At 45.2% G+C, this 17511-nt stretch overlaps 1 protein-coding gene across 1 annotated transcript in view; it reads right to left on the reverse strand.

The window, feature by feature from the left end:
- Positions 1-17511, reverse strand: part of crim1 (cysteine rich transmembrane BMP regulator 1 (chordin-like)) — a 44973-nt gene that overhangs the window by 17519 nt on the left and 9943 nt on the right. The window contains exons 4-11 of the mRNA XM_056392633.1: positions 14444-14686; positions 10868-11047; positions 7539-7742; positions 6520-6648; positions 6002-6155; positions 3375-3496; positions 1867-2085; positions 320-535 (exon numbers count right to left, since the gene is read on the reverse strand). Of these exons, the coding sequence (XP_056248608.1) occupies positions 320-535; positions 1867-2085; positions 3375-3496; positions 6002-6155; positions 6520-6648; positions 7539-7742; positions 10868-11047; positions 14444-14686 (1467 nt within the window). The remainder of the gene's footprint in view (positions 1-319; positions 536-1866; positions 2086-3374; positions 3497-6001; positions 6156-6519; positions 6649-7538; positions 7743-10867; positions 11048-14443; positions 14687-17511) is intronic.

Here is a 17511-nt window from a genome sequence, read left to right on the forward strand (position 1 = left end):
TTTGGACGAACCTCCGTTGTGGGCCGCTGGGTGAAAGCAGTCCACATGTGCTGCAGCCTGCCTGGAGGATCACTATGTAAACCCAACCGGTCTTGGCTGGTTTCTTTATGAGCCTGTGTGCCTGACATAAAACTGCCCGACAGAGTACAACATGCAAGACCTTCCAAAGCCACATGCTGATAGCACATTAAAACAACTTTATATGTCTCCTCCTACTACCCCAATTTCTGACAACCCCTTCGTTAGCCTGAAATGATTAGACCCCCTCTTTCCTACAGCCTGGTCTTTTTTTTTTTTTTTTTTTTTTTTTTAATGTTACCTGGGCATACGTGGCAACAGGTGTCCTTGTTCCTGATTGGTGTCTGGCAGAGAGCCGGGGGACACACTTCAGTGTCGCACAGGACACGTCCCTTCCTGCAGGTGCAGCGCGTGCACTCGTCCAGGTTCCAGGTCTCCCCCTCCACGTAAAATTCCCCCCCAGGTGCTCTGCACACCACCATGTCCATCCCCTCTGGCTGACCGCTGCCTGACTCATCTACAGTAACAGAGGCGAGAGGGGGAAAAGAAAAAGAAAAAAGGAAACTATCATTTGTCTTCTGCTTTCAAATTCACATTGTGGTCTGATCATCTTCAGTGCCAAACAAACATTCAGCTCTTAACAAAACATGTTACATGATGAAGGGGAACAAAGACGTTCAGAGTAAACATAGTCATTGATTGGATGCATGGGAGACCACTATTCATTAAAAGACAAGTCTCAGGCGGTGTAGGGATGGTGTCCAAGTTGTGTTTTGACACTAATTTATTTGAAAACATCTCTGTCCAGCGGAACAGCAGACATCTGCAAAGAGTTAGCCTGTTGTCCCCTGACTGCAAAGTGTGTGTAGCTTCTGAAGGTTGTAGACATTCTTTCACTCCTAAATATTTGAACAGCCAACTGAGTCACTCCTCCATAAATATCCTGCATGAGTTGGAGGGGTTGTGGATAAAAAAGTGTGGGTGTGGATCAGTGTGCCTTCCATTTTTAGAGAAACAGACAGAGACCGTGTGTTTGCAGGTTGAAGTGGCCGGCATGTCTGAGGCCTAAAAGCCAGCTTATGATCCAAAGCTCTCAGGTTGAATGAGCTGTTTAGGTGACCGTGTACTTTATCGTGCCAGATGTATGTGCGCGTGCGTACGTATGTGTGTGTGTGTGTGTGTGTGTGTGTGTGTGTGTGTGTGCGCGCACGCATGTGATCTATTGAATGCTGGCGCTTGATTCAGTAAATTGAAAGAATTTTCAAGTGGTCAACGTGTTTAAACTGAACTTAAACCAATGATAGACTATCTTTTAAAAGAATTATTCCACTTTATTAAAACTACTTATTTTCATAGTTTTGGACGCCATTTTTATTGGTTATGACAAAACTGTACTCACAAGGTGTAAATGCTGAGATCTGGGAGTGCAGCAGGATTGCTTTCAAGAAGTCATGAAAGTGAGTGCAGCCATTATGACGCCATAATCCCTCATTGCGCAAGGAAACGGTGTGCGAGCAACTAACAACACGTATGGTCAGCAAAGAAACCATAAAGTCAGTCAGTAAACTGGAGTGGATGTTATGTAATGAATAGCTTGAGGAGTGATTCTCTCTTTCATCTACTCTTCAAAAATAAAAACTGAACCTGTCTGTCTTGTGTTTCTTGCCCCATTAGACTTCCTTTGAGCAATGTCACTGTTTTCCAAGAATTAACTTGGTGAGTACAGTGTATTATTACTGATAGGAATGAAACCAAAACTATGACCTAATTTGTAATAACCAGGAATCATCCTTTAATACTTGATATATAAAAAAAAAAAAAAGTCATGTTTAAATTGCAGAGACATACCTTCACATGTAGGACAACACTGGTCAGGCCTGACGACTGGATGAGAACAGCTGGGTACAGGGCATGAAATGAGCACACACATCTCCCGTCCAGAGTGGCAGTAGCAGTCACGACAGCCGTCGTGCCAGCCATCACCTTCCTCGTATCTGTGCCCATTGGAGGTGAGGCAATAGTTTGGCATTGGGGCCGGGGCAGTGGTGCTTGGGACATGATCACTTTCTGGAGACACAAACATGAAAGCACAGACATTACTGCAGTGGGACTAAGGACTTGTGGAATAGCTGTGAAAAAAAACAAACATTTAAAAGCAACAGAAGCCTTTTATGGAAAGAAGCTTTGTAAATTAACTATGGAAATTTCATTGAGCACATCTAAAATTTACAGTGAGAAGGGTCAGTATTATTGTCCTAGGTCCAGTTTCATTAGAGGTTAAAGTGAGAGCTCACCGGTTATGGTTCCATATGCTGGAGCATTTACCAGTCAGGAATGTTTGATCTTCCTTTATTGTGCATTTATTTCCCAATAATCAATGTATGCTCCAACCAATGGGTCCAATGCTCCAATTTTTTGTCAAAAACTAAAAGGCTGTCGATGAGGGACACATTCACTTTATGAAGAACCCAACTCGCCAGTAACTAGGTGTTAAACTCAGCATGGCTTTTAAAGCTTGTAGGGATCAAATGGGATCTGGAACAACAGCGAACTGTACGACGCTGCACAGTTCATGCAGATGTCTCTTCTTTTTTATTTAAATCTTTTCAAAAATACACACACACACAAAAAAAAAAAATCATACTTCCAAAAAAAGTTTCCTATCCTTAAATATTTTAGGAGTCTACAGAGAGACTGATCCAAGAGTTTCAAAATCAGGCAAACAGCGGTTTATTTGCAGGCGGTACCGGCCTGTGTGTGTCTCTCTGTTTGTGGATATGAGGAGCAAGCTGCACTGATCACCTCACTATACAAGAAAAACCATGAGTATATTTGAGCCTGAAATATTTATAATAAAGCTAAATTGGCAAAATAAACACATCACATAAAATGTGGCGGAGCATAAATATGGCATCTGCGTACTTGCTTTAAACTTAAGGGTTGAGGGAATCTAATTAGAGCTGCGCACACAGACCCTGGATGAAACTAAACACAGACAAAAACTCAAACAAGCAGACATAAAAGTCTCCACAGCAGAGCAGCAAAAGGTCACAGGAAATCAAAGCTGCGGCTTAGTGGCAGAAATTCAACAATCTCCCTCCATCCTCTGCCCTTTAAACTGCTAAAGTATATTGTGATAAGGTTTATCCTTTAGGGAGCATGTTCGGTAAATGTCACATTTAATCTATGAATGTGCGTTATGGTCTGGTGGTACATGAAAGGTCAAGAGCGCGCAACAACAAGCAGGGCTCATTCTCTGGAGATCATGAATATACACTAGAATGACAACCAAGCATTTTACCTTAGGCTGCAAATAAAAAAAAATAAATAAAAAAAATGCAACAGCGCTTCAGTACCTTTACACATGCAGATGGAGCAGCCCTTCCGGTTCTGTCGGTAGCCGTCGCTGCAGTGCTTGTCACAGGTGAAGGGGGGACACTTGACACAGCGGCACATCTCACAGCCATGTTTGTTCCTCCTGCAGAGCAACGAGCACACACGTGTTAAACGCAGTTATGTGAAGAGTATGTTAGAAAGTTAACAACACCACAGAAACAGAGTTTAAAGTTGCAATGTCTCCAAGATGAGGAGAAGGCAACGGAGCAACATGGTGTTGTGATACAGAGACCCAGATGCTCTAGTCTGGCATAATCAACATCTGGACCTGCTTTCCCCTCTCTATATTAGCTGCCTTTGAAGAGGGCCAAATAAAAGGCCAACACGTGAGATCCCTGTGGTTTGCACATCATACCAACCCGAGAGACTCCAAAAGGAGAAATCTAAAGCCAATTCAGATGCTTTCAATTCACCCTGCTGCCATCCTTACTGGTCCAAAAGCCTTTGGCGGACATATAAAAGCACACAAGAGCAGGGGCCAGATAAGAACTAATGTCGGCATGCTGATTGGGGAGAACAGAAAAGCACAGAAACAGAGAGAGAGAGACAGACAAAGAGAGAGAGAGAGAGAGAGAGAAAGAGAGCCTTTTGATGGTCATGTCTAAGCTGATGGTTGATTTAAAAAAAAAAAAAAAAAAAAAAGGGTCAATTTTACTAAGATGACCAGAGAAGACACTTGAGTCCAGTTGTCAGACAAAGCATCGATATTCTCACATACAGAGGGAAGAGTGGTAGAAAGGGCAGAAGCGGCAGAGGCTGGAAATAGACCAGTTGGATCCAATTATCTGCCTAATAAAACATGGATGAGCTGCAGGTTGATAAACTGTCCAAACCCAGATGAAAGAATGACCTGTATCTATACTTCTCTCCTTCTCCAACTCCCTTTCCGTCTCTCCCTCCAGGTAAGTGATGATACCTATTTTATGAAGCAGTGGCCTCATTTGGCCTGGGTAATTACTCTATTCATCTTCATCTTCCAGGGTGACGTAAATAAAAGAAGCCCTCGACCCCATGAGTGTTGCCGTGGCTCATAAAGTGGACAGAGCATGTCAGGCTCAGCAAACAGAGGACCCTATCTATGCTGAAACAGCAATAACAGCTTTTGAAACAACATTGTGAGGGGTTGGCCAGTGTCTCACTGTACAAATACAGAGACAGAGAGTGCTGCGACCTTAGAGCAAGGCTTTGTTTAAAGATGGTGTGTGGAATGCCAAGCAGCGCTTTGGGCTCCAGGGGGATAGAGGGGCTTGGGGAGGCACCGGGGCCCCTGGCCCTGGGACTGCTGGCTCGGCACAATTTCCAGTGCGCCGCAACCGTGATGGCGAGAAGAATGCCATTCATGACCCGTGTGGTCACAGTGATGATTTTGAGCTATGAAGGATGGAAAACACACAAATGTCCCATAAAAACACAACTTCAGTCGTAAGAACCACCCTGAGAATGTCCGTCACCGGGACTGTGAACACAAGAGAGGAGTGTTCGACACAACGGGTAAACATTCTCTACACGGTTCCCGCACCTTCAGTTCTGACTATGTACATTACAGTGCTCACAGGATGTCATCAATACAACCAGTATAAACACAGTGATCCTTTGTGCCTTTTGTTTCTTTGTGGTGGCTGCATGCAGGGTTCCTGTGTGAGGAAACAGATCTGCATTGGAAGGCTGGCAAACTCTCAGAGGATATCAGACTTCTGAGGGTGGACTTAAACAGCTGCTTATGAAGGATAAAGCCAGAACTTCCTGCTCGTCTTTTCCCCACAAGATTCCCCCTTTCTCTTCACTCCTCTCCTCTGGCATCCTACGCAGACATATCGGGCCCATCTTGAGCCGTGGCTCCAGAGAGCATGGTTGAGGTACCAGAAGAATCCCAACTGTATACGTTTCATAAAGGCCGCTTTTGTCGTGATGGTTTTTTGATCGTTGTTTTGAGACGGGGTGATGATTTATGAAACGAGAGGGGTGCCTGGGGACCAAGCATCCTAGTAGAGAGCGCTTCCAGATGTTTGATTGGGTTAAATGGGATTAGGAGGAGAGGAGTTGCAGGGGGCTGAGAGGCCAGTGTGGACCACACAGCGAATTACTCGCACACACTAACGTGCACACACACTTGTACACGCAGATATGGAGACCTGGGATTGGCCACCAAGGTAGGCCCTTTGATCGTGAATGCCAAACTTCTGTTGCAATAGCTTGTAGTGATTCCATTTGAACGTGACTAAACAGGCACTGGCTTCTGAGCATCACTTGATAATATAAGTATTGTTCTTCTTGCTATATTGTACTTATTTAAAACATAGTAATTTAAATGCAGGGGATGACTGGGCAAAAAAAAAAAAAAAACTTCATTCATCATCATTATGAAAATGATCACTCCTCACAACAGATTTTTACAGAAGTTTACCATCCGCTTAGATTTCTCTGTCTTATAAGTATGTAAGAGCAAAATGTATAGTTTCTTCGTGTATCTGCATGTTATGTCACTGACAGCCACAGATGCCTTTAAACAGGCTGAAAACACGGATGACAAATGAGCGTAGCCATACTTGAGGGATGAGAAACCCACGGGGTCACTGGGTGTACTTACACATATCCATAAGGGCAGGTCTTAGTGCAGGTCAGAGGTCGGCACTTGGGCATCGGGATGCTGCACTCACACACCTCGCAGCCAAAATCGTCCCTCTCGTATCCCATCGGGCATTGCAGGGAACAGTATTTTCCCAGTTCGGGGCAGGAGTCATCTGAAAAAGTTGAGGGAGAGGTCATCTGATCATGGGCACAACAATCCATCAAAGGCAAAAGGCATGAGTTGCTATGGGGCTGCTTCACAGGAACATTCCTGTGACAGAGAACCTTGCAAAGACTGTAGTCATGGATGCAAATATGTGGTGATGAATATGAACATGTCAAAACCAAGTGGTTGCGTTTTGTTTTGTTTTTTGACAGCAGCATTTGCAAACAGGTAAATACAGAGTTGTATGTCCAGCACTTTAATGCAAAACTGCAAGAGGCAGCACGTCAAAGGAAATTTATCGTGTTCATGCTTCTCCCTCTCTGGAACTTTAACCCTTTAGATCCAACACAGAGTGAGGAACGTCGACTTACTGTTGAGACACTGGCAGAGCAGACATCCATTTTTGTCTTGCTGGAAACCATAGGGGCATTCATTCCCTGACAGCGAGCAGTTTTCCAGGGGAGGACATAGCATGGGGCTAACTGTTTCATATGAAGGCTCTGGTGAACAAAAGAGAAGATGGAGGGTGAGAGCTTTGCATGAGAGCCACAGTAATCAAAGTATGAAACAAAGAACAAATGATCCTGTTATAAATTCTTCCCGGTTTGCGCTAAGATCCCTTCAGGTGTAATACCTCTTCTATGCTTTTTTGTGCCAACTGTAATAGCTACTTGTTTACACCGCTCTTATTTTGGAGTAAACAGTAATTAAAGATAAATGTAGAGCAATTACACCAGGGTGGGTCGCACTGTAAAGGGGGATTATACCTCTCTGGCTTATTGTGTGGAACTGTTTCCCATTAATAAGTTGAATGTGTCTAATGTTTTAGCTCTGGGATTACCAGTGACGTTCATACGGTGTCCCCTGGACTGAAGTCAAACTCTGGCACTGCCCAGACCCTCTTGAACCGGGGCCAGCTTTATTGAGAAGCCACAATAAAACCAGGACACACACACACACACACGTACATGCACCATAGTTATTCCCGTCAAATGTCTCTCGCCACGTTCAGTGGGAGGAGCAGCCCAACGAGCCGTAACTAATTACGCTCACAAAAAAAAAAAAAAAAAAAAAAAAAAAAGGATCCACTTCAATTATGCAGCCTCCTGCGTTAAAAGCACACCGCAGCCTCACACACACACACACAAACAGGTGGGTCTCATTTTGGCGGGCAAGGGTAATAAAGGAACACAAAGAACCCTGCAGCTTGAAGAATGCTCTGTGGCCTCCCCTTTAATGAGCCCATGGCAACACGGCCTCTGAAGCAAAGCTGCAGGAGCCTCCTACATGTGGTATGTGGGCTAATGTGCACTTCGTATAAATATGACCGATACATTAGATACGATGAATATAAAATATAAGGTTTGAACACCAACACAACTCCCTCTACCTTCACAGAAAGGGCAGCACTCTCCGGGGATCTTGACAGGGTTCTGGCAGCTCTGCTTGCAGGCCATGGCTGTGCAGTGCGGTTCTCCATCCACGCACTGGCAGAAGGTGCAGTCGTCCTCTTTCCACTGCTCCTCATGAGCTCTGAGCTTATTATTCACCCAGCAGCTGGCCTTAGTGCTGTCCATCGACAGTAACTCCACATCTGAGAGGAAACAGTGCAACATGGTGGGTTAAGGAATAAAGCGAGAGAAGAGGAGAATCTTTGATCTGATTCTTTAGCCAAGTCAAATGTATACTTTTGGTTTGGCTGCCATGAGTTGGAGTTACACCCAAAACCTACAGTCCAAGGTATACATACACAACATTCTCTACTGTAAATGAATTAGCAGGAGACACAGTGAGAGCAGGGCTGAAGGAAGTGCTATACTCCATGAGGGGGCTAACATGATACTGAAACTGGCTTGTCACCAAGAGCTAAGGGAGAGAACATGTTTGAAATTTGGATGACTTATTTACATTTATAAGTGGGGAGAGGCTTTTGATTTTGCAACAACATATGTAGGAATAAAAGTTGAAATGAGACACGATGAGGTTTGAGATATCGCTGTCGTCCTGAGAGAGATTTAATAATTGGAAACACAGCGATGGTGATGACGTTTATAACTGCTGGTCTCCACGGTGTCCACTCACCCTTTAGCTAAAAGCCTGAACTCATCCATGAGAATTTCAGCTGCGACCAATGAGGTCAATGGCGAGGTCAGCGTTTGATACCATAAATCTCCCTCCAAAGCAAAGAAAGCACTTTTTTAGATCTGTAGCCATTAGTAGGAAGTTTGACAGTTTAAAAGCCAATCTGCGCAGCCATTCTGCTCAGCATGAGGGGAAGTATCATGACTGAGCCCAGTTGTGGAAGCCTTTTCTTCCCCCACTTACAATAAACAGTTTTAATTGTTTTTGTTACACCGTTTATTGGCAAAAGAGGTTAGAGGGTGGTCTCAGCATTTTCTCTGTGTGTCGGTGTGAAACAAAGGAAGGTGTCTCCATATTTCTGTGTGTTTACGTGTCCAGTTCGGCTTATTGAACGTGTGTCAGAGGGAGAGAGGGTGCTGTATACTTTGCACAGGAGTCCTATTTGCCCCATCTGATCCCAGCTGAGTTTTGGCTGCTTAGGTTCCATCCATCTGGCTGCCATTAACCTGAACAGGATCTCTTTTTCTCTCTCCTATTCACCCCTCTCTCTCTCTCTCTCTCTCTCTCTCTCTCACTGCACACCTCACATATGCTGTACCATGGCCCCCTTACATTGCAACTTTAACCTCCTAAGACCCGAACTCTTGCATGGCATGCATTTTTAATTTCTCTTTACTATTTAGGCTGATTGGGGCCTGAGAAAAATGATGTCCACATATGAGGACATTAGTTTTAAATTTCGATTACTGAGTGGCAGTATAATATCCTCATATGTGGTCACCAGGCCCTTGTTGAGAAAAAGTTAGTATTGTGGTCTAGAGAACCCAAAATGTGAGGTCCACATATGTGGACGCCAGGTCCTAGGAGGTTAAAGGGTCACTCCAGGATTTTAGCATTTCACTTTGACAAAGGTGGGAGACTTGTAAGATTAAAGATTGAAACTGATGCAGCAGAAGCTTTTTTTTTTTTTTTTTTTTTTATAAATCTCCTCACTACTCCAGATACCTACACTTCACATATGCTACTCAATAGCTTTTTTCAGCTTGCTTTCAGTTAAAAATGTGTTATCTTCAAACCCAAGCCAAGATCAGACTTCATTAATTCTCAAAGACTTGACAGATCCTCTCCTTCGCAGGCTAAGTCAAACAGTCTTGTACGAAAGATGCTATCACGTTTCCAGTGTAAAAAAAAAGTAAATCCACATCACGCTTGCTGTACCTCGACATAATAGATGAGGTTTCTTGTGGTAAATCACTTCTTAATGAAACCTGCATTCAATGACAATGCTAGAAACACAGCATTGACCTGTTATTACTTCATAGATTTGTTATGTGTGTTAGAATGTGTTGGCATCTACACATCTAACAGACATAGTTTGCATTTATTTGGTCTTGTGTTTCTGGCCACCTGATAAATCTTAGTCCAATATTCACTTTCCTTATAGCTCTGTGTTTGGTCTCCATCAACTCACAAGAGAAACGTCTTGCTCTTTAGCTGCTAAACGCTCCACCATGTTCACCAGCTAGTTGCTAACTTTGTCTGATGTTTTGTGCTGGGCATGTAGCGTACAAAGCTAAAACTAAAGACAGCTGCCTGACCCTGCTCTAAACAATGCTATTGGTAAGAATGAACCAAAGCAGTAAAGCTGTGGGCTGTAAAACCAAAATCATTAGCTGCTAAAGCACTTTGCAGAGATGAGCGGAACTGCGACCCCTTCACACCGATCTAATGTAATTCTGAAATATTGATTAGTGCAGCTTTAGGTATAATCACAACCAGGTAACCTACATAGATCTTTTAATCCAGATTTAGAGTAATTCCATCCAATGTTCTCTGCAGTGAGCCGTGCAGTAAGTACAAGCAGCTTTCCATAAGAGAAAAAAAAGATGAAAGCATTCCATACCATCTAAATGCCTGCACATTCCAGGTGTACCTCCAACGCTGACCTAACATGATCTCCTCTGTAACCTTGCTCTTTGTGTTCTTCCCTCTCTCTCTCTCTCGCTCTCTCTCATGCGCCCGATCAAGTGTAGCCACGCAGGCAGAGGCCAAAGCTGGCTACCATCTCCATCCTCAAGCCTCTGGCACACTGTAATGTGGTCACCATATGCGCTGCAACCCCCCCCTTTTTTTTTTTTTTTTAAAACAATCCAAAGTGCACGTATCGGAGCTCCCTACCTGGCTTTGAGCACATGTGTTTTTTTGCAGGTGGGTCCCCACTATTAAGCCAGAGCCAGATATTACAAAGCCAAGCTGTACACTCTAAAAAGAGGGTTTTTATGTTCTTCAGTCTCCCCAGTGGAAATGAATCCCTGGCTGGCTCTTTAGTGCGCCTCTTGTATGCCAGGTATGTTAACAACTGTCGAAGCTGGTTATATGAGGAAGCCATTAAGGTAGGGTTATTGGAGGTAAGTGTCAGGCAAGGTGGATTTTGATTCCACTTCTCCTGTTCCTGCATCAACTTTCCACACTGGCAACTAGCCGCACAGGCCTTCTATATGCCACATCACCAGTGGCTTAAACCCCAGAAACTTAACTGTGAATCAGAATCTCCCAATGTTAACTGGGTCATGTTGGGCAAAAATGAAGAATTAAGTCGCCCCATCTTTTGCAAAATAGTAAAGTAAGCACATTTACCTATGCAGACGGGGCAACACTCGCCCTCAGGAATGTAGAAGTTTTCACAATCCAGCTCAGCGCACTCTGCCTTGGAGCAGAAGGAGATTCCTCCTCTGCACTGACACAGCCAGCAGGGGTCCATGCGATACACCTCTCCCTCGGAGAACTCCTTCCCATTGTGGATGCACTTGGGAGAGACTAAGGAGAGAGAACAAGGAGAGGACGAATCAAAATCAGACAGACGCTGTCAACCTTAAACCGAACATCATGTGGGGAAGATAATGCTCAACACACTCCGAGGGAACTGTGCTCTGTCAGGTGTCCTTCACATTTGGCAGGGATTAACACCAGATCCGTCTCCTCATGACTATATGACAGAAAAATGCGCTTTTCATCACAAGTGTCAAGCCTGATCAGCGAGAGGCTGATCGCTACTGTATACATTAAATTACAGATTCATCAACATCCGTTCATTTTCTGCTATCAATGGAAATGTTTATCCGAACCAAATGGTGCTGAGGTAGACACTGATGGCTAGTTAAGCCTGTGAGGTGGAATGGCATTTATCAGACAATGAAGTCAAGTCCGTGAGCAGGGATTTCACAGGGATCTATCAAGTCTTGAAAAGGCGCTGGACTCTTGCAGTGACGAGTAAAAGAAAACAGTAGTGGGTCTGAGGATTTTGGCAGAATCTGGGCTCAGTGTGCTGGTGGCAGGTGGAGTGAATCAGCGCTCTGGTCTGCCTTTTCCAAAAGAATTCAGGCTCTTAGAACCTCTTTTAACTGCATTAAACCTATTATGAAATAAAATGAGCTTAGTTACAGCACTGCCGGGAAACCGAGGTCTGATCTTGTGTGTAGAAAACTGATCTGGTAAAGCCAGAAAAAAAACCTTGACCAGCTCATAGTACACTTGAGCTGTTTGAGTTCTTGTGTGAATGTGTGTGTTTCTGTGTGTGGAAAAAAGAAAAACAAAGACAAACAAAAGATTTAAAAAAAAAAAAAAAGTTATAATAAACATCCTCAGTTGCAGTTTCTACAAAATAAACCAAAAGTGATCAATCGTCCAAAATGAATGATGCTAGTATTGCGGCCAAAGTAACAGGAAGATTACGGCACGACATCTCAATAGTAATACTACATCACATGTTCAAATGTACCACAGTGGTTTGGGGTGACTTAACATCATAAGATCTTAAATAACCACACAGTACTTTCTCATCAAACACACTCCGGCATGAGGGAAGTGAGGCAATGTGGTTATGTAAGAAAGTCTCCAGACTCACAGAGGAGCAGCTACACTAGTTGAGCCACTAAATGTACTGCGTAGATGCAACCAGATGTGGGGCTCAGTGGTTTCCATAAATGAGTGCAGCGGCATCTGTATGCCATACCTTTGAGCGTCTGCACCGGTGACCCCAAGCCTCCCGACAACCAGGGCTTGCACCTTAACATAAAGCAGGTGGGCCAAGGGAGTTGAAAGCGGAGTGGGGATTTGTTCATCTTTTTATTCTCCTTCTCACCTCCTCTTTTCTGCTCCATTCTTTCTGCCCCCCCACCCACCCCCCACCCCCCACTCAGTATTCCTGCCGCCATTGCTTTGCTGCACGCAAAACCAAGCAGAGAAAATGCACTAAGCACTTTAGCTGGCCGAAATCAAAAGGCACGGCAACGTTTTTTAACGCTCACAGAAGCAATAGGAAGTCACATGAGGGGATGCTCACATGTGATTTCCGCAGTGTTTGTTAATGCTAATCCCTAAAACAACTTGCGGCACTGAGTCTAAATTCCAGTCATGCTTTGTGATGTTCAGTCTTCTCAAAATTGAGATGAGGATTGGATGTGGAGATGGATGGGCCATAAAACATCGACCCTAAGCCTGGCTAAATCGTTCATAATGGACTGTCATGCTGGCGCTTCTTGTGGTTTACAGGCAAATAAAGCAAAACAACAGAGGGAATGTGAAATATGAGTTTAGCTTATGTCACTAACACAACCACTCATCAATGTACAAGGACACGGCTGTTGCGTGTTTATAACAGACTCAAGCTGAGCTCCTGGAGAATGATTAGTGTGGTGATCTCAGCCTTATTGCTCAACACTGGCGCAAGATCTCAGAGGAACATGTGCAGCGCTGAACCTGCTCTGTATCCAGGGCAGAGTTATGCACCAGCTAAAGTGTTGATAAACATCAGGATCATCTGTAACATCAGATGACGTGAGGTCAGGACGGTGGCTGCCAGGTTTGCTCTGCCACCCAGATACCGCCGCTCTCCAGCCAACAGTGGAAAGAGTCTATTGTCGATGGAGGCCAAAACACACAGGTGGAGCTTATTGTCACTGCACACACTGACCCTGGCTAAATATGAGCCCACCACCAAGTGGGCAATGGAAACAAGTTAATCAGTCCAAGCCTGACACTCGGAGACAATAGGGGCCCGTGTTAAAGTGCGTTCCATTACAGGATAGGTATGGTATTTGAAAGCAACTTACAGCTTGTATGTCTAAGTTACAGTATTTGTAGCTAGTACTTTTGGGGGGCCTCTGCAGGACCGGGGAGGTGACTAGGGGGGCCCAGTGCGTGTCCTTGTCCGTGTCCCTGTCTATGGAGCTTTCTGACACGGCGCGCAGTCATGCAGGCCTAACAGACAGTGGGGGCAGCACAAAAGGCATCAAGCCCCAGGCCCAAAGAGCAGCAGACACTTGTTATCAAAACACTGATCCCATGGCCCCCACGGCTGCCATTCAGCCCCCGCTGGCCTGCCGGACTCGATTACCCTCCCCACTGGCAGACTGGAGCACATAAAAAGCATTCCCATCAATGAACTGTTGAACCTTTTCCCTTTGGATGTGTGACCAGACAGGAACCCTTTGACACTGCACTTCTGTTGAGCAAATTCGTAGCCTAAGCACTTTTCTGGTCACTGCGCTCGTTAAGTCCATTAATTCCGGGACACGGCACTCATTTATACATGTGGAGGGGCCAGAATGGGAATTTGTTCTGTTGGTAAAACAGCGAATATTTGTTGGGAGCGCAGAGTAAACAGACCAATACCACAGGTCCCCTCCCTGCCTTCCTGACTCTCCTGGTTGCCTCTGGGCCTCTGACAGAGAGCGCTGAAGTCTCCCTGTGTGTGTGTGTGTGTGTGTGTGTGTGTGTGTGTGTGTGTGTGTACGACCAACATCTGCTCTCTCTCGCTTCTCCTTTCCTGTATTACTTATGTCTCTTTCTCACCTGGTGAGAAAATGGTGCACAAGTGCATTTCAGAACAGCATCGCCTTAGAAAGAACCATTATATTTAATATCCCTTTAAGCAATAAAAATATTTGCGGCTACACCCCTGAAAAAATTGCTTTGGAACCATGCCACCCCGGGAGGCATCAGCCAAGCCTGATAAACAGCCCAAAAGTAATTATCCAATCAGCAACTTTCCTTTTCATCTGTGGACATTTGGTCAGCAGGGAGGAAAGCCTTACTCCGAGGAAAATAATTGCCTCCTCAAAGGCGATGAATCTCACACCAACTGTGCTACTGCTACCCCCAGCGGGAGACCAATCGAAACAGAATGTGTATTGTGCAGTTCAGTGTAATCACCTTTCTGGCACTCAAAGACATCACAGCAGTCTCCTGGCTGACCGCTGGCCTGGCTGAGCGACACGGCTCGCTGTCCGCTCGGGCACTGGGGCTTGTGGCAGGCACGGAGGTCGCAAGTGCACTGGGGAGGTACGGAGGGACAGCAACCAGCAGGGGGCGTGTAACTCTTGGTCAGGACTGAACCGTGGGGGCAGGAGGGCACCTGCAGGGCGGGACACGTCACCCCGGCACACCTCAGCTCCTCTGAAACACACAGATATGCATGCATGTTCACAGTGAGATGCGGGTGGGTATGCAGCAAATAGACCATGCAAAGAAAAAAAACAAACAAACAACAACACAGGTTTGACATTTTTTTAATTTTTCTTCTTCTATAACTCCTCCTTCAACTGCTCTGACAGTGCCCACACTGTTCTCCTAGAGGATGGAGGAGTTGCATGAGTGAGTGAGTGAGTGAGTGAGTGAGTGAGTGAGTGAGTGAGTGAGTGTGTGTGTGTGTGTGTGTGTGTGTGTGTGTGTGTGTGTGTGTGTGTGTGTGTGTGTGTGTGTGTGTGTGTGTGTGTGTGTGTGTGTGTGTGTGTGTGTGTGTGTGTGTGTGTGTGTGTGGGCTGCCACCTCCTCGTAGTGTCAGTTGAGCCACTTTAGAACAGCGCTACTCGTGTTACGGTCTAAAAGCTGAGTTCACACAGTCACCCAACACAAACTCTGTGCACAGTCATCAGATCCCCACTTCAGTCCGTGACAGCTTTACAGCATCCTGTCAGAGAAGTGAGAGCGGCGCTCTAAACACGACAAGGCTCTCTGCATATCCTGTCTACGCGCCTCTGATCCCACCCAGCCTGGCTCGACTGGCTCACAATCCAAACAGCCCCTCACGCTCTAAAACCAGTCATTAATACCAGCCAACTTTCAACAGAGCCTTTCTTCTTGCCAGTTTAGAATCTCCCCTTCACTTAGCATACCAGGATGTGTTTGTCTATTCATTTGCCAGAGCCAACATAATAGCTCCGATACCCCTTGTTAGGTGGGAAAGAGGTGCGGGGGCACTGGAAATCTGGGCAAGGGGTTCAGGGGTGTATTTTGGAGCCTGTTCAGGAAAAAGAAAAGTGGAGCGCCCCTCTGTACAGACATTGTATGAGAACAGTAGCTACCTTACAAAGATTGGATTACCCAAACCAAAGGGACGTGTTTATTTTGGTTCTCAGTGTCACTGTAATGTATACAGTGCAGGCAGAGGAGAGCAGACTCGCGTCCCGTCCTATAATGGTCAATCACTAAGTCATTTCCCAGATCCTCTGCTGAAAGACCAACACACACACACACACACACACACACACACACACACTTTGACAACTAAGAGGAAGAGTGGAAAGGCAGCATCGACTAGTTTAATCACCAACATATAAAGGAGGAAACATGTCGACACATGACCGCCTTTTCAGAATGTTAAATCAAGTGGATTATGATTTTGTTGTGCAGAACACTTGAACAATCTTTGCATACATATGGTTTTTGAGGAGAAGGAATGATACAGGCCGGCGTTGCGTAACAGTGCTCAGAGTTTTTTTTTTGGTGGTGTTTCCAGAAGCTTGAGTTTTGTTGATGGTCTTACCAGACTGGTGCTGGCTCCGCTGTGCAACACAAGTCTCTCAGAGGATGTGCCTCATCCCTGACATTTGAAGACCTGTAAGTGGATCCCTCTTGGTTCTGCCACCAGATGGGGAAACTGGAACTGGTGAGCAGAGTTCGGGGGCCCAGACTTCTGATCCCCTCGATAATGGCCCTGCTTTGCCAAGTCCCCGACTCAACAGAGCGGGACCTCTTGTACTGTACGTTCTCATCCATTCCATCTTTAGAAGGCGAACTCTCTGGTCTGACCTGATGCTCTGCCGGCCTTGCGGTTAACTAGCCATTTGATGTCTACCTGGCCTAGAATAAACACTGAGGAGAGGGGCCGTAAGACTGTGACTGCTGTACTTTGGCGGGTGGGGGTAAGATTTCTGACAGATGAAATTGAGGATAGGGGAAACGTTGAATTTTTCTGGCTCCAGATAAATACAGCAAAAGTGTGAGGTATCTGTACTGTACTGTTTACTCAAGCAACCTGGGAACAGTGAGGGCCACCACAAAGCTCTCATTGATAAACTCCGTAGCTGAATAGTGTCATAGAAAATGAGGGGAAAAACCCCTGAATTAAGGGAGGCTACAACCCTTTTAACGGTTCTTGGCCTAATTCCTATGCTGGAGTTAAATAAACTTCAGTTGGAAGCTCTGATTAGCAAATGTTTTACTTCCAATAAAGTCTAATGCAGTCTGCTGCTGCTCAGTTGAAGACCGGTTTTGCATATGAAAACCTCACACTATTTAAAGCTGTAGAAAATGCCCTGGGATGATCTTGCACAACGTTCTGCACTGAAAAACACTTTCTGTGTATTGTATGTGTCCCAGAGAAAGCTGATTACTCTTTCAGTTGCGATAATGGCTGGGGTGAGAGTGCGCTGGGAAAAGCAGCTGGCAGACATACCATTGTCATTCAAATGAATAGAATTGTATCCATCCGTGGAAATGGTCCAGACCCTTGCAGGTCCAATTAATATCATTTTCTAGCGGGCACATTTAGAGGCACAATAGGCAGACGGAGAGGATGGAAAAAGTCAGCAGCAAATGGGTTTTATCCTGTGCTGTTTGGGTTCTATCTCAGAGCATAAGTGGCTGTAATTAGTGAGTCAGCAACCACAGAACCAATCTTCATATCACAATGGTGGCCATACTCCAGCTTGCACAAACACAAAAGGCCTGATTTGGTATGCCCGATAAATTCCCTCTGCAGATCAGGCAACATGTGCTCTTGTACAATTGTAAGATAGCAAAGAATGGGAAACCTTTGACCTCAATGCACAACCTGCAACGACATACATAGTCACGCACGCACACGCACACACACACACACACACACACACACACACAACACACACACACACACACACACACACACACACACACACACACACACACACACACACACCTGGCGCTGGTCTGATAGAGATGGGATACGGAAATTGCTTCAT

The sequence above is a fragment of the Seriola aureovittata genome, chromosome 13 (genome assembly GCF_021018895.1).
Source record: "Seriola aureovittata isolate HTS-2021-v1 ecotype China chromosome 13, ASM2101889v1, whole genome shotgun sequence".
Classification (NCBI taxonomy): Eukaryota; Metazoa; Chordata; class Actinopteri; order Carangiformes; family Carangidae; genus Seriola; species Seriola aureovittata.